The sequence below is a fragment of the Candoia aspera genome, chromosome 1 (assembly GCF_035149785.1).
Source record: "Candoia aspera isolate rCanAsp1 chromosome 1, rCanAsp1.hap2, whole genome shotgun sequence".
NCBI lineage: Eukaryota > Metazoa > Chordata > Lepidosauria > Squamata > Boidae > Candoia > Candoia aspera.
In genome coordinates, this window is record NC_086153.1 from 216,707,558 (window position 1) to 216,735,046 (window position 27,489).

At 38.9% G+C, this 27,489-nt stretch overlaps 1 protein-coding gene across 1 annotated transcript; it reads right to left on the reverse strand.

The window, feature by feature from the left end:
• Positions 1 to 4,454: 4,454 nt before the first annotated feature.
• LOC134487148 (glycerol-3-phosphate dehydrogenase 1-like protein) lies at positions 4,455 to 27,055 on the reverse strand. Its single transcript, XM_063288747.1, has 8 exons — positions 26,905 to 27,055; positions 17,279 to 17,456; positions 15,923 to 16,063; positions 14,156 to 14,294; positions 12,271 to 12,383; positions 9,912 to 10,145; positions 6,705 to 6,811; positions 4,455 to 4,693 (listed from the first exon to the last, which is right to left on the reverse strand). Exons 1-8 carry the CDS (start codon positions 26,943 to 26,945, stop codon positions 4,597 to 4,599), a joined length of 1,050 nt encoding a protein of 349 aa, XP_063144817.1. The 5' UTR covers positions 26,946 to 27,055; the 3' UTR covers positions 4,455 to 4,596.
• Between the last annotated feature and the right edge of the window lie 434 nt (positions 27,056 to 27,489).

The following is a 27,489-nucleotide window of genomic DNA, read 5'->3' on the forward strand; positions in this document are numbered from 1 at the left end:
TTAAATAAAGGGAAGGGAGGGTGGGGTGGAAGTCATGAGAATAGCAATAAAATATTAGGATTGAAAAACGTGTACACTTTGAATGATGAATAGGAGTTCACTTTCTAATCTAAATGGTTATACAGCTCAAATACTAGGGTGAAACAGGTCTATAAAAATAAGGAATGGAAACTATTTTTATATGTGCAATATAAAACTTAAATAGCGTCTTGTAAGAATGCTTTAAATACTTGAACATTTTTTCCTTGTCTGTCTTGAAGTAAAACAATTGCACTGCATTAGCTTTTTGGTTTTGTAAGTATTTATATCTATGTTAATGTAATGTGGCTATAAAAGTAAAGCCATAGCATTCTTGACTGAGAAATGATTAATTTGTTGCTGGATTTTAGTTGATCCTTTTGAGAAATAGCTAGGAAAAAAGTATGATACGAGAGCACACAATATTTAAAGAGCTTTAGTCTGTTTTACTGTGGTATGTAAATGTGGGTATATCAATACATGTGATACAGACATGTCAGTGCTTTAATCTGAGATTCTTTGTATGAGCAAGAACATGGTAGCAATTAATAATCTAATCCCAAAATGTAAATCACTTTTCTGTATTAGTAGGAAATATTCTATCAAACCAATGAGCCTTCATACAGAGGTCTTTAATCTAATAATCTAATCCCAAAATGTAAATCACTTTTCTGTATTAGTAGGAAATATTCTACCAAACCAATGAGCCTTCATACAGAGGTCTTTAATCTTTGCAGAAAGCAGAGGTTGACATCTCAGATATCTAATCTGCTTTAAAGCAGTTTTTTTAACACATAGTACAGGGGTTTTCAAACTTTTTCAGGGTGCAGAACCTGTTTAAAAAAATATGCTTGAACCCTTGATCAAGAAGCAAAGCTGTGCTACATTCAAGTTAACTCCCCGCCCCCCCCCCCCCGGGTCTCTCACAGAACACCTTCAAGTTGTCACAGAATGCTTGAGTACTACAGAACACAATTTTCAAAACCCTGGCCTAGAGTGTTGCCAGTTAGGAGATCATTTGGAAACCAGTGCTGTGTCTAAGACACAAGAGATGCTTTTTTAAAAGAGAGAGAGAAGGAATTGATTTATATAAATTGAGCATTTTGTCAGAGTAATGGCTTCCTGCAGTGAAACCAACATTTTAGTAATAATTGCCTACTTTGCTTTCAAGTACTGTACGTTTCAGGCTGCTTGGGATTTTAAAATTAACAATTACGCTGAATATTTGAACAAAAACATGTTTTAGAGCAAAGGTAACACATTAAAAAGCTGTAACCAAATTAAAAAAAACCAGACTCTAATAGTTCGGTGGTGATTTCAAAACAGAAATAATCCATTAGGGGATGTAAGTGAAAGAGAATTTGGCATAGTATGATTATAGAGGATTAGACTAGGATACTATGAAGCTTTGTGAATGAGTTTAGGCCATACATATCTTTTACCTTAACCAACCTCACAGGCCTTTTGTGAGAATAAAATGGAAAATAGAGTTATGTATGCCACATTGAGCTTCTGTAATAAAAATGGGATAGAAATGTAATAAAGTTATAAATTGTGGGTGAATTTCCATCTTTAAATCATTTTAAATGAAATAATTATTTTGGTTAAAAATTATGGTACATTACCTCTTCCCTGTTTTACACTGTAACCTCTAGAATGGTGCTTAATTAGGAGGACATGCCTATACTATTCTTAATTCCTAGAACTTTGGATCTAGAGTTGATTGAACAAACTTAAGTTTAACCTTAATTCAGTATTTCATGTGATTATGATTATATGTTTGGGAAAACAAAGAAGTGATTTACCAATCCAGAAATTTTGCTTTTATGTAATGAACACCATGTCTATCTGAATGAAGTATAACATTATTGAGGTTCTTTAATTTCCCTGAATTTCTGGAGAACTCTGTGTATCACATCACTGTCTATGTGTGTGTAGTCTGATACTCTGAAATACAAATGTTAATGTTTGTACCCGTAATTCTCATTTCTCAAGCTGAAACTTGTTTCAGATTATTGAAATTAATATTTGCTACAAGATGTAAATATAAAATTATTTTCTATTTATTTTATGAGTGGTTTTAAGAGTTGGTTAATTTTGTGATGTTAAAAATATTTCCATTGCATATATTAAATATGTGGAAGGTTCTTTTAGTATACATCATGGGAACATTGTTGTGTCAGTTAAAGAAATGTGTTTCTAAAAGTGTTCATCTTTTCCCTTAAAGGAAGCAAGCATTTGCTTATGGAATTCTTTATAAACTGAGAAAAATATGAAAGATGCTTACAGCAGCTTTCAAAAAATACTGTAGAATGATGAATGGCGTTATTTTAAAAAATGAGTGCTATCAAAATTGTATGTTCCAGAATAATATTTTAAGTAACCTCATTGGAATTTAACTTAATTAAAAATGCTGTAAGCCTTGTTGTCTCTTAGTCTGATGTAGCCATTTTCATTTGCAGATTTATATTTTTCAATAGAATTTGGCAGAGTCCTTGGGGATTATATATTAATGTGGGAAATTCAAAGCAAAGTGTATGAAAGAAAAAAATGAGGTAAGACAGTAGACAGATTAGATAGAGGAGAAAATTGAAGAAAAAAGGCTGATATAAATACTGGAGGGTTAGGCTGGGCATTAGACAGGAGATGAGTTTTAATAAGGCTAGCTTAATAAGAACTAAAGTCAGTGGCTGGAAATTTTGGAAAATAAAGTAAAAGGAATAGAAAGTAGGACAGTTGTGAAAATTGCCTTGTCACCTTTGCACCCCTATCATCCCTAAGTCCAGTTGAAGTTGCCCAGAGATCTCAGAATTACTGCTCCTTAAGGCAGACATAGAAAGGAACTGTATGAGTTGAGGTGACTAGTAATTCCTATATCTTGATTTGTTATGTGGCAAGTGAATGGCTGAACTCATGCTGAGCAATTATTTGCTTAACCATAGTTTGAGGGACGCGGTGGCGCTGCGGGTTAAACCGCTGAGCTGCTGAGCTTGCCGATCGGAAGGTCGGCGGTTCAAATCCGTGTGACGGGGTGAGCTCCCGTTGCTAGTCCCAGCTCCTGCCAACCTAGCAGTTCGAAAACATGCAAATGTGAGTAGATTAATAGGTACCGCTTCGGTGGGCAGGTAACGGCGTTCCGTGTAGTCATGCCGGCCACATGACCACGGAAGTGTCTACGGACAAATGCCGGCTCTTCGGCTTTGAAACGGAGATGAGCACCGCCCCCTAGAGTCGGACACGACTGGACTTCATGTCAAGGGAAACCTTTACCTATAGTTTGTTGAGGAAGACACAATTGGGTTCAAAGAGCACAAGCTAGCAGCTAACAGACTGTATTATGACACTGTGACTTTAGTCAATATCACATACGCAGTTTAACCAACTACAGGTAGTCCTTAGTTAGTAACGGTAATTGGGACTGAAATTTCCATTGCTAAGTGGTGCACTCATAAAGCACATTGTCACGTGACTGCATCACTTAGCACAGGCAATCTCAGCAGTCCCGTTGACTAGGGTTGCGGGTCATTAAGCAAGGACCTCCTCATGACTTCTTGCCAGCTTCCCACAAGCAAAGTCATGGGGAAGCTGGCAGGAAGTTGCAAGTCCTGGGCAGCTTGCAAGCAGGCTGGTGGATGGGTAAGTGGCTGCTGTGGCGTGAGCGCAGCTGGGCATGGGGTGGCTGCTGCCAGGGGTAGGAGGGTGCACATGTGGCTGCTGTGGCCCAGCACAAGGACAATCTATGGAGTACGAGATCCCTGGGATCTCGTACTCCATAGCCGGCTCCTTGGGCAAAAAAGCAGGAGTGGGAGTGATTTACCAGAGCAACTTGGAACCTTCCCTACCGGCTTCCCCATTGACTTTCCTTGTGGGAAGCTGGCAGGGAAGGTTGCAAATGGTGATCATGTGACCGTGCCATGCTGCAACCATTGTAAGCGTGAGCTGGTTGCCAAGCGCCCAGATCACATTCATGTGACGGTAGGAGTGCTTGGATGGCCAGAACTTCGAGGCCTGGTTGTAAGTACCACTCATTCAGCACCACTGCAACTTTGAACAGTTGCTGAACAAATGGCCGTTAACCAAGGGCTATCCATAGTCAGTTCTTTGGCGGTAAGCATCTAGTTTTAAATTCTCCTTCCCTCAATCTGAATTAAGAAACGTAGCTCTTAATGCAAGTTAAGCAATTAAGCAGGTGTTCAGCACAAAAGTCTGAACAACTCTCAGAAGAGCTATAGTTACATGATTGACTTTCTGCAATTTCAGCTTTGCATGGAACATGAGTGATTAAAATGACATTCCAACTTGAGAGTCTTCTGTAATTGGCTGCTAAAGTTAATACTGAAATGTGCACTATCGTGTCTTCACACTCAGTGCAGATGGTTACTCAGGGCTCACAGAGTATTTTCTGTGGAGATCATAATGATGTTAATACTAGGAGCTTTTTTTTTGCATGTAGTTTGCTTGCTTTTATTCTCCATTGTCAAGTTGACAGAAACCTTGCTTGCTTGCCTTATTCTCCTTTGTCAGGTTGACAAATCTTGAGTTGACAGAGACTGTACTGGTAAGTTGCAGCATAGCATCTTATAAGTGTTCCGGATGATTTTGCAGGCAGGTGATGAACTCTTTGACTGACTTTCCTTGGTAGCAGATTAGGTAGATACTTGCGAATAGTGGAAACCTAGGAGAAATGCAATTGCTGAAGTAAATCTTCAGTCAGTGTGTCTAGAGTTTCCTACCCTACATAATCATTGATGTGTACAACAAGTATTGGTTTCAACAAAGTAATTTTTAACTCGCAATGGTTGATTCCTAGCATTTTATTAGACTTATTTTTGTAGAATGGCCTTCTCTAACTTTGTGGTCTCTAGATACTCTGGGCTATAACCCTCATAGTCCAGTATATCTGGAAGACACCAGGTAGGGGAAACTGCACCCAAGTCACTTTTCTGTGTCCAGTACTCTCTTGAATGAGATTAGCATAAGTACAATAAGTCTCCTGCTTGCTTAACATAAATTAGTACTGATGAGGGCCTTTGAACAAAAAAATAGAATAAAATTGCTTCTTTATAAAGCAACAAGACCATAAAGAGAAGCATTATACTGAGAACAGTAGGATGCTTTTCACTAGCCTAAATGTACAAGACCAAGATAAAATTATCAGACTAGCCTTGATGCCATTTAGCATTTGGATTTCCAATACTCTGGAAGTGGCATAATTTTTAAGATTATTTTCAACATGTCACAGTGTTGATCGTAAAACTAATCCTGGAGCTAGTTTCATGATGAAAACACTAGAGAAGATGGAGAATAGGATAGTCGCATAATTGAAACATTATTAAAGAGCATTGCATTTACTATCCATCACTGAGCAGCTAAGCCAGATAGCTTTTCTCTCAGCCTGCTGTTAATAGGATTTGACAGGTTTAACTACTGGATCTCTGTTGCTGCACAACTCTTAATACAGGAGCATTGCCATAGATTGCACCTAGGCAGTTCTCCTGTTAGACACAAGGAAGCTACCACTTCGTTCATAATGAATGGGGACCAAGCCCTCATCCCTTGTCTTGTGACCTGGAGCCGCTACTTAATTACCCCTAAAGCAGTGTTTCTCGACTTTAGCAACTTTAAGATGTCTGGACTTTGACTCCCAGAATTCCCCTTCCAGAATTCCGGGAGTTGAAGTCCAGACATTTTAAAGTTGCCAAGGTTGAGAAACGCTTCCCTAAAGCATACAGCGTTCCCTGGTTGTCTAAGGAAGTCCTTGGAATAAAAGCATTGTGAGATACCAGAGGTGGTATCTATCTATCTATCTATCTATCTATCTATCTATCTATCTATCTATCTATCTATCTATCTATCTATCTATCTCAAACCAATTTGTCTGATCTTGAGACCCCTGATATTTCATGGATAGTGATGCCAGTTTGGTTAGAACTGAAAGGCACAAGTTGTATAAATTAGAAGCTGTTTTACAAGTTTTGTTTACAAATTGCTGTAATCACTTAAAATTTCAATTAACTGTCCTTCACAATGAATTTGCAGACATATGGCCATCTAAAAAGTCTAAAGCCCCAAGTTCCTTTCTGGGGATGAACTTGAATAATCAGTTTACCCACAGTGGCTCATGTTATTTTATAATCATGTGTAAATGAAAGCCAAATTAAAACATTCAGACGTGTTCCATCTTTTTGAGAATAGTAGTTTTACGCCACAAGTATGCAATTATATATCCAAATATAATTTCCCATTACTTAAAAAAATTAATGAAAAATTGGCATGGTAGGAAAAAGTCCTCTTCATGGGTATCTTTGGAAATTTTTTAACATAGATGTGCAAACATGTGCTCCCTGTGTGTGTGATTGGAAGTTCTACAATCAAATAGCTAAATCAACAAGGGTTATAGCAAAAATATATTGAATTATCTGGAGTTGGTCTCAATTAATTTTAGATTAATTAATAAATAATAATGAAACAAAAATTAGGACTAGCATAACTGGGCTGCAAAAATTCTGACCACTAGAGAGCAGCAAAGAGAAATCTAACTCTTCACTGCTGTCTAGTGAAAATATTGCTCTGGATTTTTGCAGCCAACAAAAATAAAGCACCCAAGATAATCCATATAGTTGAAATGCTGGGAATGACCTGTGGCTGCTCACAGGTATATTTAGTATCTAAAGCAAACTACTTACTTGTCAACCATATTCTTCTGCTTCAGAATCTTATAGACTTCAGCTGATGTTTGAGGTCCTTGTAGTTTCTGTCCATTCAACATTTCTTTTTCCAACTGTTCAATTGTCTGAAATAAGCAAAGTATGAATTGCTTGTTTTAGAATGAAAGGATATGGCATTAAATTCTATATAAGCTGATGAACATATCTGAATGTCTTGAAGCTCTAGCAATGAAATGGCACCCTTGTCCTGCTTTTATACTCTCCAATAACAAAATAAATAAGGAATTTTGGAGCAATTCCTAAACTTTCTTGAACTTAATGGTCACTTTTTAAAATTATGACATGTATTATTATGGTGATATAATTTGGAGCCAAGCTATGTGTGATGCTTTTGGAGCCAAGCTACGTGTGATGCTAAACCTGCATACACACCTCATGCTAAGCCATGATGTTTAACCATGGTTTATTGAATAAGTCAGTTGGCTGGGTTCACAAAACTCATTTCCTCTCAGGGATTTATTGTATCTTCTAACATTACTCAGCCTTTGTTGAAAACAATATAAAGCCCATCCTCGTTACTGAAATATGGACATGACAATAATTGGATGACTCCAAGAGATGCTGTAAGTGACGGGTGGGGATCCTGCCCAAGAGGTGATGCATTCTGTCTGGGTTTGCAGTGTGGGAAAGCACTCTTAAATGCAAACAGAAAGATGAGGGTTTTTTCAATTATAATGGCTGGCAGAGGGGCTGGCTTTCGAGAATTCACAGGACTATGGCAGCTGATGAAAGTCCTAATCTTTGAGTTATTTATAAAAATAATAAAGGGATAGAAATTAATTAATTAATTAATTAATCCACCTGTGTGCAGTAGTCTGTATGCTATCAGCCCCTTCCCCCTTGGATGCCTGGGTTCTTCAGCAACACATTTGGCATCCAGGTATCAGATAGGTACCCTCCAAGTCCCCTTCCCTGAAATACTGCCATCTAGTGGGACCTTGGAAGTGTGCATTTTCTGTGACTGACCCTACCTTATAGAACTCTCCTGGCAATCGGGCAGGGCCCCACCCTCTTAGCCTTCCAGACAGCCATTAAAACCTGGCATCGGGGTAGAGTGGTGGGAGCCTACAGATGGTTGTTGGGGCACCCTGGAGGGATGAATGAGGCTCCGGGTTTTTAGTTTTTCTATATGGTTTTTATGGTTTTTGTAATTTTACTGTTGTGAGCTGCCCAGAGTTGTTTTAAGATGGGTGGCCATACAAATCTTTTAAATAAATAAAATAAATAAATCCTGTTTTCCTTCAGTTGGTACATCTGGTTTTATTATTGTGTTTGACTTAAGCTGGGCTGCACCAGTTGTTATAATTTTACAGGGCCCCAAGGTACAAGAATGGGCTAAAGTTGTTTCCCAAGTCTGAAAAGGATCCTGAAGCCCTCTATTTTAGTCTAGGGGAATACACCATATGCTTCATGGCAATATGTAGACCTGGAAGGTTTTTATGGGATCAGGATAGGATTCTACGATTGCATTTGCTTACTCTGTGGAGTCGTATTTCATTTAATCATGGCTTAGTAAATTAAATCACAATTGGATGGGTTCTTGCACTACTCAAAACTATAGTTTATAAATCATATTGGCTAGGGATAAATGTTAAGCCACAAACAAGCAATTCATATTTTGGTTCATTATATAAACCAAGGTTAAGTACAGCACAATTTTGCCTATATAGTAGAAACGCTATATACCCCATTGCCTGAATCCACACATCATGTTGAGACATAATTTGTTTAAAAGCTTCCAAGCTCTTCATTTAACTTCCACCCAGTCTTCCTCATTTCAGACTAGCATATAGAGACTTAGTCTCATATTGCATTAAGCCATCATCTATGTGACCAATCACAGCTGCTACGATTTTGCTAAAACATCAAGTTTTAGAAACCACAATGGTGGGATTTGCACAACGCACTAAACCACATTCAATAACAGCATAGTGCAATATGTAAAGATAGTCATTAAATATAATGGAGGGACTCTTACAGCAGATAGCTGTTTTTGTAATTCTTACGAAAAATACCTGTGGTGTCGTAAGCCACCCCATCAGACATGATTGGCATTGTATCATAAGGCCTCAGAATCTTGAAGAACACACCATTTATGTAGATGTCTCTGTATTTTTGTGGTGGTGGTTATTTATCAGTTATGTAGGCTTCTCTTCACTATCCTCTTCATCATAGATAGGAGGATTGCCAGGGACAGTGATTTCTCCAAAGCCAATAGTTTTCTTCAAGGCTAAGGATGGAACCCTGTAAGGTGGATGGCATCTACTTACACATTGTTTGCTAGTCCACCTAAATGCAAGAGTGGGAAGCAGCAGGTGGGATCTGCCCATTTTTCCTGCAGATTTTCTACTTGTGTAATTTATTTGCACAGCAGTGCTAGAGCTCAATGGGATTTTGGCAGAGAAGAAGTGATGGAGGCCTTTTGCTCCCAGAATAAGAAGTTCTAAGTCTGTAATAAGAGGCTGGCTGGATCAGACTGAAGACTTGTGTATTCCAGGAATCTTTCCTCCCAGGGATAGTGAAGGCAGCTGTAGGAAATCCACCAGCAGGGCACTATAGCCTGGCAAATAGCATTCTTCTCACAGAAGTGCTACATGGCCATCATAGTTTTTTAAGTTTTATTTTTAATTGTTCTGTTTTATTGTCTGTTGCTCCGAGTCACATTCGTGAGATGGGTGGCTTTATAAATTCAATCAATCAATAACTGAAATCCTCCCATAGAGTCCCTCAAGTCAGGCTTGATTCCTTATGGATACATAGATATTCCATATAATTCTATAAGCAGCAATATGGAACATTCACTTAAAACCCTTTTATGTGCTAAGTGAAATACTTCTCAACTGACCTTAACCCTTTGCCTTTTACATTTCATTGTCTGAACCTGGAGATAAGCTCTTACAACAGCTGCCTTCATACTGTTGTTTCTCTCCCATTATCTCCTTTCATTACTATGCAGATGGTACAAATATAATTTAGATAGAAGATATTATCAGATATGTGGAATCAACTTCAAACTGAGTGCCCCACCTCACCCCCACAATCAGCCAGCAGCAGCTCTGGCTGCTTTCCATAAATTGTGCTCTGTTAGACTATGTAATTTTATCTTAAAAATGCAGAGCAGACTTCTCTTCCTCATGCAGGGAGTATAGCAAAATATGCTCTTACTTTTCCACCATGTGCAAAAGCTTCAGCCACCTTCCTGTTACGTCCCCCGTAGCATGTGGTAATCAGATCTGCAACCCCGCAGCTTTCCAGAAATGTATTTATCGACACAGTGCCCTTGCAGAAGATTTTAGCAAAGGCAATCATCTCCATCAGGCCCAGGCGAATCACAGCTGCCTTGGTATTGTCACCAAAGCCCAGCCCATCACAAAAACCAGCTCCAACTGCCACGATGTTCTAATATCCAATGGATAGGAGAAATGAAAACAAAGGGGGGAAAAATCATGAGTTAAAGACATCGGATGATCTTGGCTTCTCCCTCATGGTCCCGGTAAACACCCCTTTGATGCCAATCAGGCTTGCTATCCAGGCTAGCCTAGATGCTAAATATGGATTATAGGTTAATATGTACAAATCCAGCTAGCAAAGATTGACTCAAACTGGCTGAACAAACCACAGCTTAGGGTGTTCTATGAATTTAGTCAGTGACTGAAATTACTCCTAAAAATATATGATTCAAGTATAGTAATAATTCTGTTTCAGAAAGTTGTATAGGACAAAGAGGAAAACATAAAAATAACTGATTGTGACTAATATGTAAGATTAACTATGAACTAGTAATCAACAAAATAAATTGGATTCATAACTAGAAACAACCATAGTATTAGTATTTTTAAAACCTTGCTACATTCTTCTTAAAAATGTTTATCTATGCACATATTCCAAAGAGTGTTTCTACCCTATCATAACGTCAGTGACTGGGTTCATATATCATGTCATGGTTTGGTTAACTGTAGCTTACTTAGTAAAGTCCATAGTTACCTGGATTCATATCACATATTAAGCCATGATTTCTAAGCAACTTGCTATACCAAACCCAAATCAACTACAATTGTAATTGAATGTTTTGTATTAATACGACAAGGATCTTTGGTGAAAAAAAAACTGATTAAGTGTTGCTGTGCTGAGTCTCACAGTGGGTATAGAATGGGGGAGCATATATAAGAAAGTGTGAATTTAATTACCCCATTAGAGGTTAACAAAATTTACAAAATAAGGTTATAAAAAATCATATGAATTCTCAGGAATCCTTTGAGAAGTCTGGGTCCTATTATACTTTTCAGGTTTCTAATAGCAAAAGAGAAAAACAGCTGGTAATGTATTTGTTAAGACACTCTTAAGGTATTTAAGAGCTTAAGGTACTATGGAGACAAAACAAAATCTAGGGAAATAATCCATGTTATGCAGTGAGAAATTCTAGGTTCAGTTACTGGCACTGCCAGTTTAAAACCATTATTTATTTATTTATATTTTATTTTATTTGTCAAATTTTACCACCGCCCATCTCCCCCCTAAGGACATAAAAGATCTCTACCAGACAATTTCAATTGATTTGCTGACCTCCAGACCTATTGGACTACAACTTCCATAATTCCTAGCCTACATGGCCTACATTCAGAGGAAACAAAATTTATCCATTTATTGAAAATATTGGCATAGAAAATACTGGCCAATATTATGGTTCATAATCTGATTTGTTATAAAAGTTTTCTAGTATAAGAACAGGCACATTTTAAACTATAGCATGAATCCATGTTTTTCTGTTTTGTCATCAGCTGAAAAATATAATGGGACAGAAATAATATACCATTCCTAGGTGTCACCTTCAGCACACTTCAGTCTGAATTTGAATTATTCTATGACTGAATTTACTATGTACTCTCAAATTGATCTAAAAGTATTCAAGGTAAGTTTTACTTGGGGAGAAAATTGTCACTTATATTAATAACAGGACAACTTTGGCCTCTGCCTTCACCTTCATTAATGCCAGAAAAGGTCACATGGGATTAAGATCCTATAACAGAATACCATGAAAAATGATCCTTATAAAAAAAGAAAGCATGCAGGTTTGATTCCTAATTAGTAACTACAGCTGAACAGCTTCCATTAACATTAGAGCTACTGACCAACTAAAATTACTATTGTTTCAATGGTGTGTTTAATTAATCTAGTACTTAGAATGTGAAGAAATATTGTTTCTATTTAGTAGTGATAAACTCAATTAAAAATCAGCATGTAAGGCTTTTATGCCACATTTTAACAACTCAGAGAAAACCCAGACTGCAAAATTGCACTTGGGCTAACAGTGGTTGGATTCACACAAATATTAAATCAAAATGTGATAACCTTGTTTGTGGCTCAGAGTGTTATGTGAAGCCAGCCAGTGAGATAGGTAAACCATGACTGATGGTTAAATATGTGGTAAAATCTAGCCAGTTGGGAATTATTCAGTAAATTATGTTTAAGCATACTATAGCTTAGCATGTTCTATGAACACAGCTACTTTCTTGGAATAACAAACCTTTAAGGCTCCACAGAGTTCCACAGTGTCACAGTCATCCACCACAGTAACTCTGAAATTTGAGGTCTGCATTAATTCTTTGAGGATCTTCCCATTTTTAGCATTTTTAGAACCTAGGAAAAGAAGCACAGGATTTTAACTGACAACAGAAGAAAGCATTTGACCTGATAGAGTTGTTTTCTGTATTTCTTTTCTTTTAAATGTGTGTATGTGTACGTCAAAAATATGCAAGAGTTTTGCAGAAACAGTTACATAGGGACAATTTTCCTGTGAAAATTTACTATCAATGAAGTATTCCAAGTTGGTCAAAAGACAGTGAAATAGACAAGTGTGTAACCTTTCCTAGACAACAGGCACCACTGTACGATATTCTTAATGGTAAAATGGCACAGAGTCAATTGAACTGTGGTGGGATATTAATGTAATAAATAAATAAAATGATTATTTATGGTTACCTGAGGGACTGTCTCATCCCCATAACATTGACCTGTCCCACCGGGTCTTGCAGAGAAGGCATGCTACAGACCTCGCTGGTAAGGGAATTCCACTTGGCGGGGTCCAGGAGGCAGGCCTTCTCTGCAGTGGCACCTGCCCTCTGGAACATTCTGCCCCCGGAGGTGAGGCAGGCCCCTTCGCTCCCGGCCTTCCAGAAGAACTTGAAAACCTGGTTCTGCTGCCTCACCTGGGGTGGGAGGGGCAATAGTTCTTCCTGGGGGTGGCTGGCGCCGTAGAGCCCTCCCCAGTGAATGAGATTTTCACTCCTTGAATTTTATATCTATTTGATTCTCTATTTATAATGGTTGTTTATATTGTAATTTATAACTTCTATGGATTTAATTGCTGATTTTATTGTAAACCACCTAGAGTCCCCCTTTTTGGGGGAGATGGGCAGTGATAGAAATTCAATAAATAAATAAATTATGCCATGGAGATAATGAAGAATACTAATTACAGTTATTTTTAAGAAGTTACGCATTTTTCCCCTTCTGATTACATTAAATTCAACTCAAGTTTCCTGAAAAGACTCTACCTCAAGCAATATATGAACTTTTTTTTTCTTCTTTTAATACTAGTCCCTGGATGACTATAAAACTGCTGTGTGGTGTCTTACGATAAATCTCTGGATTATGGCAGCAGCACTACCTAGAGAAAACAACTTATCTACTGAAGCTATCATACTGAGAACACAAGAGGACTAAGCTTCCTAAAAGACAAACTTTCTGCACTTGCTTAAAGGAAAAGAGAACTTCAATCTGACTGCATCTCCTAGAAGAAAATAAAAGAGATGGGCTAGTTTTTACATTAATAGCTGTATGATGATAGAACTAGGTTAAAACTAGTTCAGTATGTCATTGCAAACACAGGGCCAGTGAAGTAAAATCTGGATCTGCAGTACTGACTACTGCATCCCTACAATACACTGGCTGGCTTCATAAACAAGCTAGCTAGTTATGATTCAGTGACTCCTGTCGTCCCTGAAAACTGGATTGAGTAAACTAAGGTTAAGTAAGCAACGGTTAACTTAAGAGTGCCAGAGATTACTCAGCTCCAGATCCCTATTCAGCCATGAATTTCACCAGGTGACTTTGACCAATTACTGCCTCTCAGCCAGGCTTGGGGTGGATAAAGTGTAGGAGAGAACCATATCCACCACCTTGGGCTTTCTGAACAAAACTCAGGATGTAAATGTAAAAAATGAATGAGAGAATGTAAGAAATGCTGCAATAGCATACGAAGAATAACAGGAGTTGAAGTCTTGGCCAATAAAAGTCCAGGACTATCGTGCAAGATATGACAGGTTATAAAAAGAGCCTGTCTTACTCCATCTGATAGTTGTGGACTTGCTTCACTAGCATGACAGACCAATAATTTATGAGTCAATTACCAATTGTTGTTTCACAGAACATTTCATCTGCCACTTCATTGGCAATGTTGGCTCCCATGAGCACACTCATTTCTATCTTCAGTTTCTCTCGGATGATGTCTGATATGAGTTTCAGTCCTTCAGGGCTATCGTCTATACCCTACTTAACAGAAAAATGGTGTGTCAAAGCAAAGCAAATCCAAGTTGCATTGTGCTGCAATAGATCAGTCCTAAGGAACTGGTTGTACTCTATGAACTTTGAATGAAAAAATAGAGGTGACCTTTTTGCCGAAGACCCTCTCCTGTAACAGACAGGCTTTTCCTTCCTTCCTTGATGTAGCTTTAAGTTAGCACAGCACTCACTGCACTGGATTACATAGTAAGGGCACCCTAAATGAATATGTGCAAATCTGATACTAAAAAGGTCAGTAGAAATTTTGACATCATGGCACATGTTATGTTCTTCCGATTTGGTTCAATTGGTATGTTTTGATTTTCTAATCTTACTTTTTAAAACACTTTTTAGAAGACATACAAGACATACACAAATATGTACAAATGCAAAGTAATGGCTCTGACCTACAGCAGAGGATATTGTAAATATCAAAGTTGTGCCTTGGTAGATGATCTGGGAAGTGAAGCAAGGCCGAGCCTGATTTGTACTTGGAGGGGAGACTACATGGGAATTCCAGAGCTGTTGGCTGGACTGAGAAGTTTAAAAAGCATCTTGGAAGATGATAATGGCAAATCATTTTCATAACACTGGTCAATCTCAACAGGAGAGCTGCTTTAACATTTTTGAGCAAAGCCCTAATATTGTCCATAGTGGAATATTCCATTTAGATGTAACTAATTATCAGACCCCATATTTCAACCAATACCTGCACAGCAATATTTAATGCTGTTAATTTAATCATATTTGGATGATTATATTTTCCAGAATTAGGTGAAAGGTCCCCATAAAAAAAACAGAAATGGTATATATACATTGAGTAAGAGAGCACTGATAGCCAGAGGAAGGAGAAGCAATCTTTGGCCAAGATATGTGACCAGCTGTCTGACTCACCACTCAATTTTTTCTTAATGTTTAAACCAGGGTAGATGAGTATGGAAGCCAATTGTCACTTTAATTTCGAAATACGTATGAACAACTGATCTCCTACAGGCCAGCACTCAGGAAACAAACTGGTTGCCTATGCATTTATGAGACTATGAAGCCACAGTTGACTTTTAAGATGAGTAGAGGAGAATAAGCAGTTTTTAGGATTCCTATTGCAAGATATGATATCATTCCTTTCTTGAGAGTGTTCCCCCCCCCAAAAAAGGAAGATTGTACCCAATGCCAAATCCCTTACTAAATATGGATTAAGTTCACACACCAAGTTAGGGCATAATGTAGTTTTTATGGTTTCTGTATTAGAATATTGTATGAACTCAGCCACTGTGATTTGTAAACTATGATTTATACTTAGCATAAACTCTGAGCTCAGCTACCTAACTATGATTTGTTCCATAAATCTTGGTTACACAAACCACAGCTTAATGCAGTGTGTAACCTGAGTAATAGTTTATCCATTTGCAACAGTTATTTTTAAAATAGGTATTCTTAAATATTTATTTTACTATTTATTTTTTATTAACTCCATACCCCAACTTTCTACCAGTAATAGCATTCAGCATGGCTAACAATAAAATAACAAGATTATAATGATATTTTAAAACACACTTCAAATAAAGATCCATTAGTAAAATATCCTTCCAATGACTTAAGAAAATGTCATCCATTACCTTGATGAGTGAAATCCCAATTGCTCCTGCTTTTATATGACCAGTAAGCTGCTCACAAATTTTGGGAATAAACTGATGAGGTACAACAAATATTAAAATATCTGCTCCCTCTGCTGCTGCTCCTACTTCTGGTACAGCAACCTGAGGGGAAAAAAGATTACTGCGTTCTCCTACAGAATAGTGAATGAGGAAAGCACGGCAGGGATCTTTACCACAGCAAAACAGTCAGGTCCAGAGTACATACAACAAGCCATACATATTAGTTTGCCAACAGTTTGTGCAAAAGAGAAACATGTAGACAGATGGAACATATAGCTGGCACACAAGAAGCTAAACATAATGCATACTTTGTTGGGATGTTTGCACACTGGTGTTTAAAGGCATGCAGCTTGTACACGTAACACCAGTGTTTTCTACAGAAATTGCAACAGGTGATTTAGGATCCTTAGCAAAACAACATGCTTGGACCATACAGTAATCTGTTTAAGAACATTCCATACCAGAATTCTATTCATTCCTGCAACAAAGAAGGTAGGGCTTCTCTCACAGGGGTTAATTCAGAGAGAAAAAGTGCACAGCTTTATATTGACTTTTTTTTTTTAATCAATTCAATTGTGTCCAGTTCTCTGAGACTGCCTGGACAAGTCCCTGCAGTTTTCTTGGCAAGGTTTTTCGGAAGTGGTTTTCCCTTGCCTGCTTCCCAGGGCTGAGAGAGAGGGGCTGGCCCAAGGTCACTCAGCTGGCTTTGTGCCTAAGGTGGGACTAGAACTCACCGTCTCCTGGTTCCTAGCCCGTTGCCTGAAACTTCTTTTGCTGAGGATTGTAGGAGAATCACTCAGTGTAATGAAACTTGTCGTTCTGAAGGTTCTTAGTATCCAAAAAGCAAATGTTTTTGGTTTTAATCCTTGTGCACTGCCTAGACTCACTGTTGTGAGATGGGTGGCTATATAAATTGTTTAAAATAATAAAAAAAAATGAAATGAAATGAAAAGACTTGCCGAGAAGAGACCAGCTACAGCCTGCTGCTGCTGCAAACACATTTTGCCAGCAAGGAAAAATTAAAGTGCTATTTTGTTTTATTTTTTTTATGGCACCCTCTGCTTGGGTTTTTTCAAAATTTTCTGGCAATCAAGTTAATTGGCTCCACTGGCCACAGGGCTGATGCCAACAACAGTGCGGCATCTTGATCTCATCTGCATCTACTCCTATTCTTCCTTTACATTTCAGTGTCACGTTATGAATTTGGAAACTATAATTTGTTCTCACCTAAGTTACTTATTAATTCTACTTCCTTTGAACTCAACTGGAAAATAACTTAAAACTGAAACCATTCTTGTATGTTTTGCTGTCACTTACCACATTTGGAGGTAATTTATGCCCTGGGAGATATTTCACATTTTCATGTTCTTGGTTAATGATCTCAGTGAGTTTTCGACCATTGATTAGTTCCTCAAATACCCACATCTTCACAACAGGGTCAAACTGGTTGGATGTTTTGGTATTTTGGCCTATGATTTTTGCAATGGCAGATCCCCTTAAAAAAACAAAGAGAAAAATGTGAAGTTTCAAGTATTTATATGATCATTCATAGGAAGACCATACTTTCTTACAAGTTATTTTATTGTATTAAATTAATAGAAGAAAAAGTATATATATGCAACTCCATTAACAATACGATGTAATCTCAAAATTCATCATCATCATCATCATCACCATCAAAAAGAAAACTTATCAAGAAAAAAAGGCTTAGAAATTACCCCTGGAATGTTTGAATTTCAATTTTTGCACTGAGTAGAGGTGGCCTTAGTCATTCCCTTCAGCTATAGGATTCTAGGAAACCCTACTGTTACTCAGTTCTTATGAATATGAAGGAGACTGAAGCTTCTATTCATTAACTTTTTCTGTAAAGCAATATTACTATAGCACTTCTGTTTGTCTAGTTCAGGGTTTTTCAACCAGGATTCCATGGAACCCTAGGGTTCCGTGAGAGGTCACTAGGGGTTCCCTGGGAGATCATGATTTATTTAAGAAATTATTTCAAATTCGGGCAGCTTCACATTAAAGAGGTAAGTTTCATTCTTTATTTTTAGTTTAAGGACACTGTTAATGCATACTGTATATACAGGCCTACCCATGAAACAAATATAATAATTTTGTAACTTCTGGCCTATACTTGAGCCTGATTGTACAGGGGTTCCGTGAGGCCTGAAAAATATTTCAAGAGTTCCTCCAGGATCAAAAGGTTGTGAAAGGCTGGTGTACTTGGATGACTAGCAGCAAGGCTGACTCAGTTACAGTGATGACGGGTCCACCATTGGAAGACCTGAAGGACCAGGTTAGGGGCAGATCATCACAGAGAAAATCTATCCATGTGGTTGCTAAGAGCTGACACCAACTTGATGGCCCATAATCAATCAATTGGCCAGTTGAATTGCACCTCATTTTCTATTGGTCATGTCTGCAACATTTTAATAGCTCATACTTAGAGTCGCTAGGAGCCAAGCTCAACTGGAAGGAGATTTTACATGATTTACTCAATGACTTTCAAGTGAACTAATATTCAAATGCCTTACAGGTGCGTATGTTAAAAAAAGAAGGAAAAAAAGCAATAGCAACTGATGGAATTCCTGTAACTCAGACCGTAACCGTTTACTTCCTGCTATACACAAAGCTAAACAAAATAAAGCATTTGCCAAGAAAACTAATGCAAAAGGTTGAGAAGAGTTGTGAAAAGAACTGCTGTTACAGAAAGCTACTACTGTACACATTTTACATGTGTATATGACTTCAAAGCTTTTCTGTGACTCATGAAAGAGTTTATTTTTTTAAATATAGATGATAATGTATTTTATGAGTTTGATGCGTTAAGGGACAAAGCAGATAGGAAGAATTCAGGGCAAGTACTGCTGCGAAGTGATTTCAGCTATGAAAAAGCAAATGCACTAGAACCAGATCTCTTTCTCTATAGCTCTCTCCCCTCTCTCTCTGTCAGATTGAGCAATGTAATCAGAGCTTCCTTCATGAATGGTGGAAAGTGTTCCTTTGACATTCGTTAATTAGTTATAACCTCCCAATTGAACTTTGTAATATATATGAGAGCTTGCTCCGTCTATCAAAGCAGGGTGGGGAACTGGCCTGAGCTCAGGGACCAAATCCCAGCTCCCACCTCACCTTCTGATCTAGGTAACATCAAGGAAAATGGTTTATTGAACAAATGACCTCAGTCCCTAGGCTGAATTCTGCTCCAACAGAGGAGATGTGCTAAGCAACTAGATACACTAGAGGAAAAACTGTGGTATGGGCAAACCACTGAGGAACAGCTGGTGCCTGGCTTCACCTGTGCCTCTAAGGGGAAGAGTGTGATGTGAGTGGAGTGGAGGCACTCCAACTACAACAATTGTGGAAAAGGGCAAAGACTTTGAGGAATGGAGACCACCTTCCTTACAGCCCCTGAGGCCAGGGAGTCCAACAATAAGATAGATTAGGCTGGAAGATCAGAGGCCCCACCCTCAATATTAAACCTTTATCATGGAATTCAAGCTCCATGTAGTTTATAATAACATAACTGATCTATTTATAAGCTTATATATGGTTCCCCAATAGGTTTCAGGAGACTAGAGGTTAGGTTGTCCCTATGCTTGACTACAACATACAGGTAACAACCATAAATTCAAGACACATATTAAAATTATACATAGACAGCTAAAACACAATATGCCTAATAAATAGCCAAGGTAATAAATTAATTAAGCAGCCATGTGCAAAACAAAACCCATCAAAATAAATGTAGCGGACAGGCTATATTGAAAAAAAAATCTCTAAATGCTGTTCAGGTCTGGCCTCTGGGGCTGAGTGTCTGTGGGTGCCTCCCTTGGTGCCTCCCAGCTCCCTGTCCCACTGTAAAGTACCTTAGAGCTGAGACTGGGGAAGGCATGGGCCAGCTGTTAAGGGGAAACTGGCAGAAGGCATGAGAAAGAGGAGAGCATGAGAAAAAAAACTCAGAATAACCCCACCTTGACTTGTCTCTTGATGGGGCAGAAAAAAATGTGGACAGGCTTTCAAGATTCTGGTATTATACCCTATAACAATAAAGTTGTATTCCTGGAATCCCTGCCATGCCTATTTCTTGACCTGATCTACTTCAAAAGGTTGACCCACTGAATTTTTTTACATTAAAAACAACAACAACAACCACAACCAAAATTCCAAATGCACCCATCAGTCCAAAAAGGGTGGAGGACTTCTGTTTAAGTCTTTCCCTGGCCTCAGAAACCAGCCTGAATTTTAGGTTGTTCAATGTACTTTAATTCTTTTGGCTGACTTTGCAGCTGACACAAAAGAAACATAGAATTTGCTCTCCTCAACCAATCAATAGCTATTAGTCATATAACTCTCCACATTTGAAGGGCAGCAGTGCATCTTCAACAGCTGGATTCTGGGAGAAAACAACATGATTTGTGCTTATTTCTATTGTAATCTGGTGATAAAATTTTCAGGCCATTTACATCTCACCAGACTAAGAACCAGGTTATTCTTATATTCACTTCCTGGAACGTCTTAATTGAGCCATGGAAGATCACTGGATGACAGCCACACACACACACACACACACACACACATTTTGTAGGTGCAGTGTGATATCACATGCATGTACAAAAGGGGTAGAGTTTGTAGTGCAACAGTGCAACCTTGACTTTGTCATTTTGACTACAGGCTCCAATCTGCAAATGCCTTTGGTCACTAACTTTCAGCCCAATCTCCCCTATAGAGTAGCTCTTGCCAAGCAAATTAGAAGAAATGCCATGTAAGCTACCTTTTGCTCTTGGAGGAAATACAAGGCAAAATTCTAATACATAACAGCCTGAAACAGAGATGGGGAAGGATTTGCAACTTTGTGGGTTTAAACATGTCCTATGGTTTCCTTTCAAGATATCCAAAATGGATCTCCCTTTTTTAATGCAACTTTAGAATAGAAGTTCCATCTGGACTAAGATCTAACAGTAAAAGACACAATTGCTTTAAAGGTTTTTTTTCTTTATACCACCTTCGATGCAAACACCTGAATATTTATTTATATATTTGTTAGTTAGTTAATTAGTAGCACACAGGAAAAACTGCTTGAAAAAGTGTGATGGACAAATCAAAGTAGAGGAAGCCATAACAGAAACCCTCCATTTGATTTCATTAGATTAATTAAAATACATTGAATTATTTACAGTTAATATCAGTGTATTTTCAATGTATTTAATACGTGTTCTTGATTACATTGCATGTCATTTATTTAGGGACAACTTCTAGAGGAGTTCTGGGGGACCTCAGCTAGGACTATCAGGGACGACAATCCTGAAAATTTCAGTCATTAAAGTTAATGTGACCCTAAAAGCTACTGTACTTTTTTTCCCAGGCTTCCCTGGGAAAATCTTGAAAAAAGGGCTGCTTTAATGAATATTAGAGGTGCTAAGCTTGCAGAACTTCTTTGGAATCGTTTTCAAAACAAGCAAAGGCCTAGAATCTAACACTTCTCCCACCTAAACTTAATGCCCCCTTTATATTCTGTTTATAATCAGCACTTCTCATTATCACTAGACACTGATGCCAGCAGTAATTTGGCAAGGAAGCAGCTCTCTCCCTCATTAATTTCTTTTCCTCTTTAAATTGGCACCCACCACTGCTTTACATATATGTGGCTTTATATAGTCAGTGCTGATTAAAACAGATAAGCCTGATCCCATTGTGTTTCATTTTGCTCTCCGCTGAGGAGAAATATATATACCTATGAAAATGAAACAATGAAAAGGAACTTCAGGAGTCAGGAATTCTGGAGTACAGTAACTGGGCATGATGCTGCAGAACCAATGAAGGAAAAGAAGGCAGTTTATAGATGGATGCATTTCAGTGTTACACTGAATTTCTCCAACTTGCACAGTTATAATAGAAAAGGAAGTAATGAAGTAAGAAATGGATCTCTTCAAAAATTGCCAATTTTCTTCTTTATATTTTAATTCACTGTATTTACCCCAAAGGAAAATGCTCCTGAATTTCAGGCAACCAGCTCAAATGATTATCAGAGAGAGAGAAAAAAGATCTGCTTTGATTACTTCATTCCTCACTATTCTAAGACAACCCTCCTATTTAAAAGTAAATTATTTGGGGAACAAAGTAGTTTTTCCTTCAGTTAAATTTAGTGTATTTCTTGGATTGGAGGTTTCCTGCCACAGGTGTCCACAGGGTATCGTCAAAAAATCAAGATGGCAGCCACAACATCTTGGAGGCGTTCTGGGCAACGCAAATAAAAATCAGGTCGAGATTTGATTGCACTGTCGTGGCTGACGTTTTGACTTTTCTGACCATACGTGAGGATACCCCTGTACCCTGTTGTCTATAATATATTCCAGGAATTGGCCTTCAGAAAGAGAATCTCCTGATCTATGTCTTTCCAACAGCAATAACTGTTTCTCAGCAAAGGCTGTTATGTCTCAAATAAAACTTGGCAATGGGGTAGCTAGATACAAAGATTTCTTACACAAGTGTATCTGTAGTATCATTGTCAAAGCTCTATTACCTGTACTATGTAAAATGTATAACCTCTCCTTCAAGAAATTCAGCAGTTCTGCGGGGGGCTGGCTTTCCAATGATGCAACCTAATTTTCATTGTGTAATTGTCACCATAACCATTTGCTTCTTTTTATTTCTTTTGCCATTCAAAAACTGAGGTAAACCCTCATTATCCCTCGTTGATAAGGCTGATAAGGTTGATAAAAGTAACCTGAAACCACTTTCATATAAAAAGATTGTTGGTCAAAATCTCCCAGATGTGAGGGGGGTGACCTTACAAATCTAGCAAATGCTGAGAGGGCTCATGGGCTGAGCTCCATGAGATCTCCATGAGATCTCCATGAGATCATGTCCTTCTGGGTAAGAGGTGATGGAAGGATGCTGAGTTTCTGGAATTAAGGAACAGAAGCTAAACTTCAAGGATATGTTTTGCAATCACAGCCATATTTCTTTATCTGACAAAGTTTATAGCTGAGTAATCTTTTAAAAAACATTCTAAAAAAACTCTCTTGTACAAAGACACCTGCACATTTCTCAATAGCTGTTCTCTTGTTAAAGAGGTACAATATTCAGACTTCATGACCTTTATACAGATCAGTTATTTCATATTCAGAAACAGCTGCTGGTTGGAACAAATAGTTTTGCCAATTATTTTACCACCTACCAAGGTATAAATATTAGCTATTAAACTTGAGATCAGATTCATTTTTAACGAATTCATTATCACAAATAATTATCTAGATTCCAATCAACGTTAGGCTTGATCTTTCCATACCACACTTTTTGTCAGGAGACCAGGGTTAAAAAGCTCCTAGGACAGTTCAGTGTCACTCATAACACATCCACTTACTGTATATTATTATTATTATTATTATTATTATTATTATTATTATTATTACTACTACTACTACTACTACTACTACTACTACCCTGAGTTGATCCACTGCAGAATGAAGACCTCTTCACTGAAGGTTATGGACTGTAATCTACCATGCCGTTCCAGTGCAGGTTGGTAGATGTTTTTGACTTCTCAGCTTAAGCTGAGAGCGACTGGCACAAAGTCACCCAGCCAGCTTCCATGCCTTCAGGCACCAGGAGCAGGAAGACCCAGCTTTATCACTACACTACACTGGTTTGTAAGCACTTACACATTTCCAGAAAAAGTCAGATTGTTCCCTAAGGACAAGGCCATAAATGCCACAGAGTTTCATATGCTAATTCAAGGGCAAGCAACTGTTTTGTACCTGGAAGTTGCACTTTGAAAAAAATCTTTTAAATCTTTTTTTGGGTAGCTGATGTGGGGGCATGGCAGTGATACCTGAGCAAACAAAGGAGAATCTTTAGTACTTTGCCTAATTTTGGGGAATTTCATTAAAAGTAAAATAGGTTTATTAAGACTATTAGAAGTTTAATGCACTTATTTTGCAAAATATTGTACCATCATGATGTACAGGGGTTTGTTGCTGAACTTCAGTGCTACTATCTCATGGGGGGAGTGGGAGAAGCAACAAAAAGGGCTAGAGACAGCATGTGAATCATTGGCCAGAGACTACCCAATCCTGTGCTTAAATGTATGGATACATATTTAGAAGTAAATTCCACAATTTAGTTTTAGGAGGTGACATCACCTAGTTGACCCTGTATGGGCTTGGAAGCTAAGCCCAGCTGGGCCTGGTTAATACTTGGAGTGGAGACCAGTAGGAAATTGCATCATTGTGTTAATGAAATCACTAGGAACTGTGCTCAACTCAAGGGAGAATGTATGTTTGTTTTCCTATAGTCTAATTACTCCTGAAGCTCTGGTGATTGTGCAAAGATCATTAGTCTCTTTCCAGTGTCACTAATGACTTCAATGAAGTACATTTTGGACATTCAGGGAACTTTTTAAAAAATGTTCAGAAATGGGGGCCTTGTCTGTTGTACCAAGGGATTACTAAAGCCCACATCTAACTCTTCAGAAAAAAACAAACAAAACAATAGGTATAAAACACTTTTAAAAATGGTTTCTTTTATTTTAAAAGTTTGCGTGGATTTTTTTCTTTCTTTTGTTTTTGTTTTGCCCTTATCCAGTACACCTTGCTTCTGATTGAAAATCTTCCCTTCTGCTTGGCCAGCTTTAAAGGTTAGCCCTCTAAATGATGGCCCCTTCTGTTTGTACACCCCAAATCTGCTGCAAAGACAAAGGACCAAAAGAAGGAAGAAGGAAGCTTTGCAGCTGGTACCAATACTGAGACTGGAAGAACATGGCGCAGGTGAGTTGGAGGATACTGGAACACGTAATCAACAGAAGGGAAGATCGAGAAATTCTGTCAGCTGCTGGGCAAATGCCTTCAGGCACCCGTAATCGTACAGTTGCATGATTTTATTCAACATTGTTTAAACTGTTCAAGCAAAACAAAGCTTCCTTCAGTATGTGGAACTCTGGGAGAATGTCCAAGCTGGATGTCTGGCTGACAAAGCTGTGCTGTTCTATAATAGAAATATAAAGCTCTATGTAAACCGAAACTTTTATTAACAGAGACTAATCATGAAGAGCAGGGTGGGGTAGTGAAGAATAAAATGGATTTGATCAGTGTAAACATCATTAGAGTCTCAGCTTGTAAATCAGGTATTAAAATCTGAAAATATGTAATGATAAGTGTCAACCCAAGGGAGTTTGCTTCCTGGGAAAGAAAAGTGTAAAATCAGGTTATTTTGGCACCTGGAATCGGAAGAGCCAACAAGCAGCTATCAGAAGAGGTTGCCTCGCTCTGTCTAAGGTTAGAACTCCTCTATTACTTTTCTATGAAGGTGCTAACTCCAAAAGCTCACTTTAAGCTGACTTCAAGAATCAGCCAATAGGGCTACAAGGAGATACTGTAGATGTATCTGGCTATAATCATCCACTTAGCCCCCTCCAAAAGAAATCAGCTGTACCCATCCTGATCCCTTTTTGAAGTACAGACATACTTCTGGACTCAGAAGACAAGAAAGCTTGGGCCTGGTTAATATTTAGATAGAAGATTTCCAGGAGATACTAATAAGGTCCATTATTTTCCTCTTATTTTATTTCGTCCTTCTCTGTCCTTTTTAAAAATTGTAAATTAAATTGTAAATTCTCAGTTGCTTGGGGTTTTCCCATGTATTTCTCGATGAACAGCACTATTAATCCAGAAGAGAAACAGAACCTATGTCTGTTTCTATGTCTGTTTCTATGTCCCTCTCCCATGTAAATCATCTGGAGTGGATTGACTTTTGCAGGAGATGTTTCATCAAAACGTTTTCATGACAAGACAGCTAAAATTGCATGCCAGTTCTCTCTAGGGTTCTGTACAAACCCTTTAGGGATATATTAGATATCTCATCTGGTACTCAATTCCAAATCTTTGTAAACACTTCAAGAAGAAATGTCATATCCATCTCTATATAGTATTTTTATCATTATCATATATCATTATATAATTATATTGAATTTCTAGTTCATTGTGATCTTGGGTCAAATACTTGTTTTTTTGGCTTTTCTCAACTCGTGGTTGTTGGGTTGAAGGAATGAGGGAGCTTCTTTGAACTTTTTGAAGGAAAGGTGCACACAACTATATATTTTAATGAAATATTCCAGAATGAGGTAAAAAATCCCATGCTCAGGCTAGAAAGAACATCTATTTTCTGAGTACCCTGTTTCGAATAATATGATGAACAGTAGCTAAAGGATGTTCAAAGGACACTTATCTACAAGAACTCTTCGGGTACCTTAAAAACCAAACAATGTGCAGTGGCACAAGCTTCCATGAACCTCAGTGCAAGTGCAAGAATGTGTGAATCCCCCAAACGATTTTGTGAGTGGTCCCAATTTTTAGGTTAGCTAAAACCTCACTCTGCACTTCCTACATTTCATTTCCCTCCCTCCCGCCCTTTATTTCCTCCTCCCCGAAAGGATAGATATTATCCTGTCCAGGAAAGCAGAGGCCTTAATAAATGTGTTACTTTTTAAGGTGCCACAAAACATGGTTGATTTTACTGCAACAGACCCGTGGCGACACCGTTGGAGGCCGCGCAATTACAGCTCGGTGTTCATATGTGGTAAAGGGGTGTGTAACTGGGGGTGCCGGGTTGTGGGGAGGGGGTCGTTATTTTTCTCAGGTGTGTAATGACACAAGGGGAGACTGGCGCTGTCTGAAGAGCGATCTGACGAAGAACTGGCGCATTAAGGACTACAAAACCCGCGACTGTCTTTTCAAAAGATATAATCATCGTTCGCCCCGATCGCCCGCCAGCGACGCTGGGGTCAGTTCTCGCTCTTCGCTTAATAAAGGGACTAAAGACGACACCCCCACCCCCACCCCCGAAAGCCGCAAGCCAAGCTCTCGATTAGTGGCAAAACCGGGAAAAGAGGGGACTCTCAACAGGTCTGCAACCCCCCGCCGCCCCTCGGCGTCCGTAATCCTCACCAGTTGCCGGACCCGATGATGCAGACCTTCAGGGGAGGCATGGTGGCGGCGGTGGCGGCTTCTGGTCAGCGTTTCGGATCCCTCGGAGCGCCGCGGCTGCACCGGCTTACTCAGCGTCGAGTCCTGCTCTCCTCCGCTTGAAGCGCCTCGGCTGTGGCTTTGACACCCGCCCACCTGGAAGCCGCGCCCGCCGCCTTGTCCCGAGATCCAGCCCGCGGGGGAGGGAAGGCAGCCCTGCGGACCAACGGGAGAAGAGCGGGTTCAGAGAGAGCCAAGCCGGCTGAGGCCGGAGAGGGGGGCGGGTTCAGTCCCTGCTGGTTGCGCGTGTGGATGCGTGGCTAGAGCCAAGCATCCCCAAGGGTGGGATCCTGAGACTGGAGAAGAGGAGCAGCCGAGTTGGAAAGCAACAAGAACATAGCGGGAGGGGAGGGGCAAATATAAATCATGAAAGCGCTGCTTGCCCTGCCTTTTGAGTTTTGTGCCTGCTGAGGAGGGGTGGCAAGAAGGTGACACGGATGTGTGTCCGTAAAGTTGCCAGGAGTCGCGCTCGACTCGCAAAAGGGCCCCTTTCCCTTGAGAAATGTG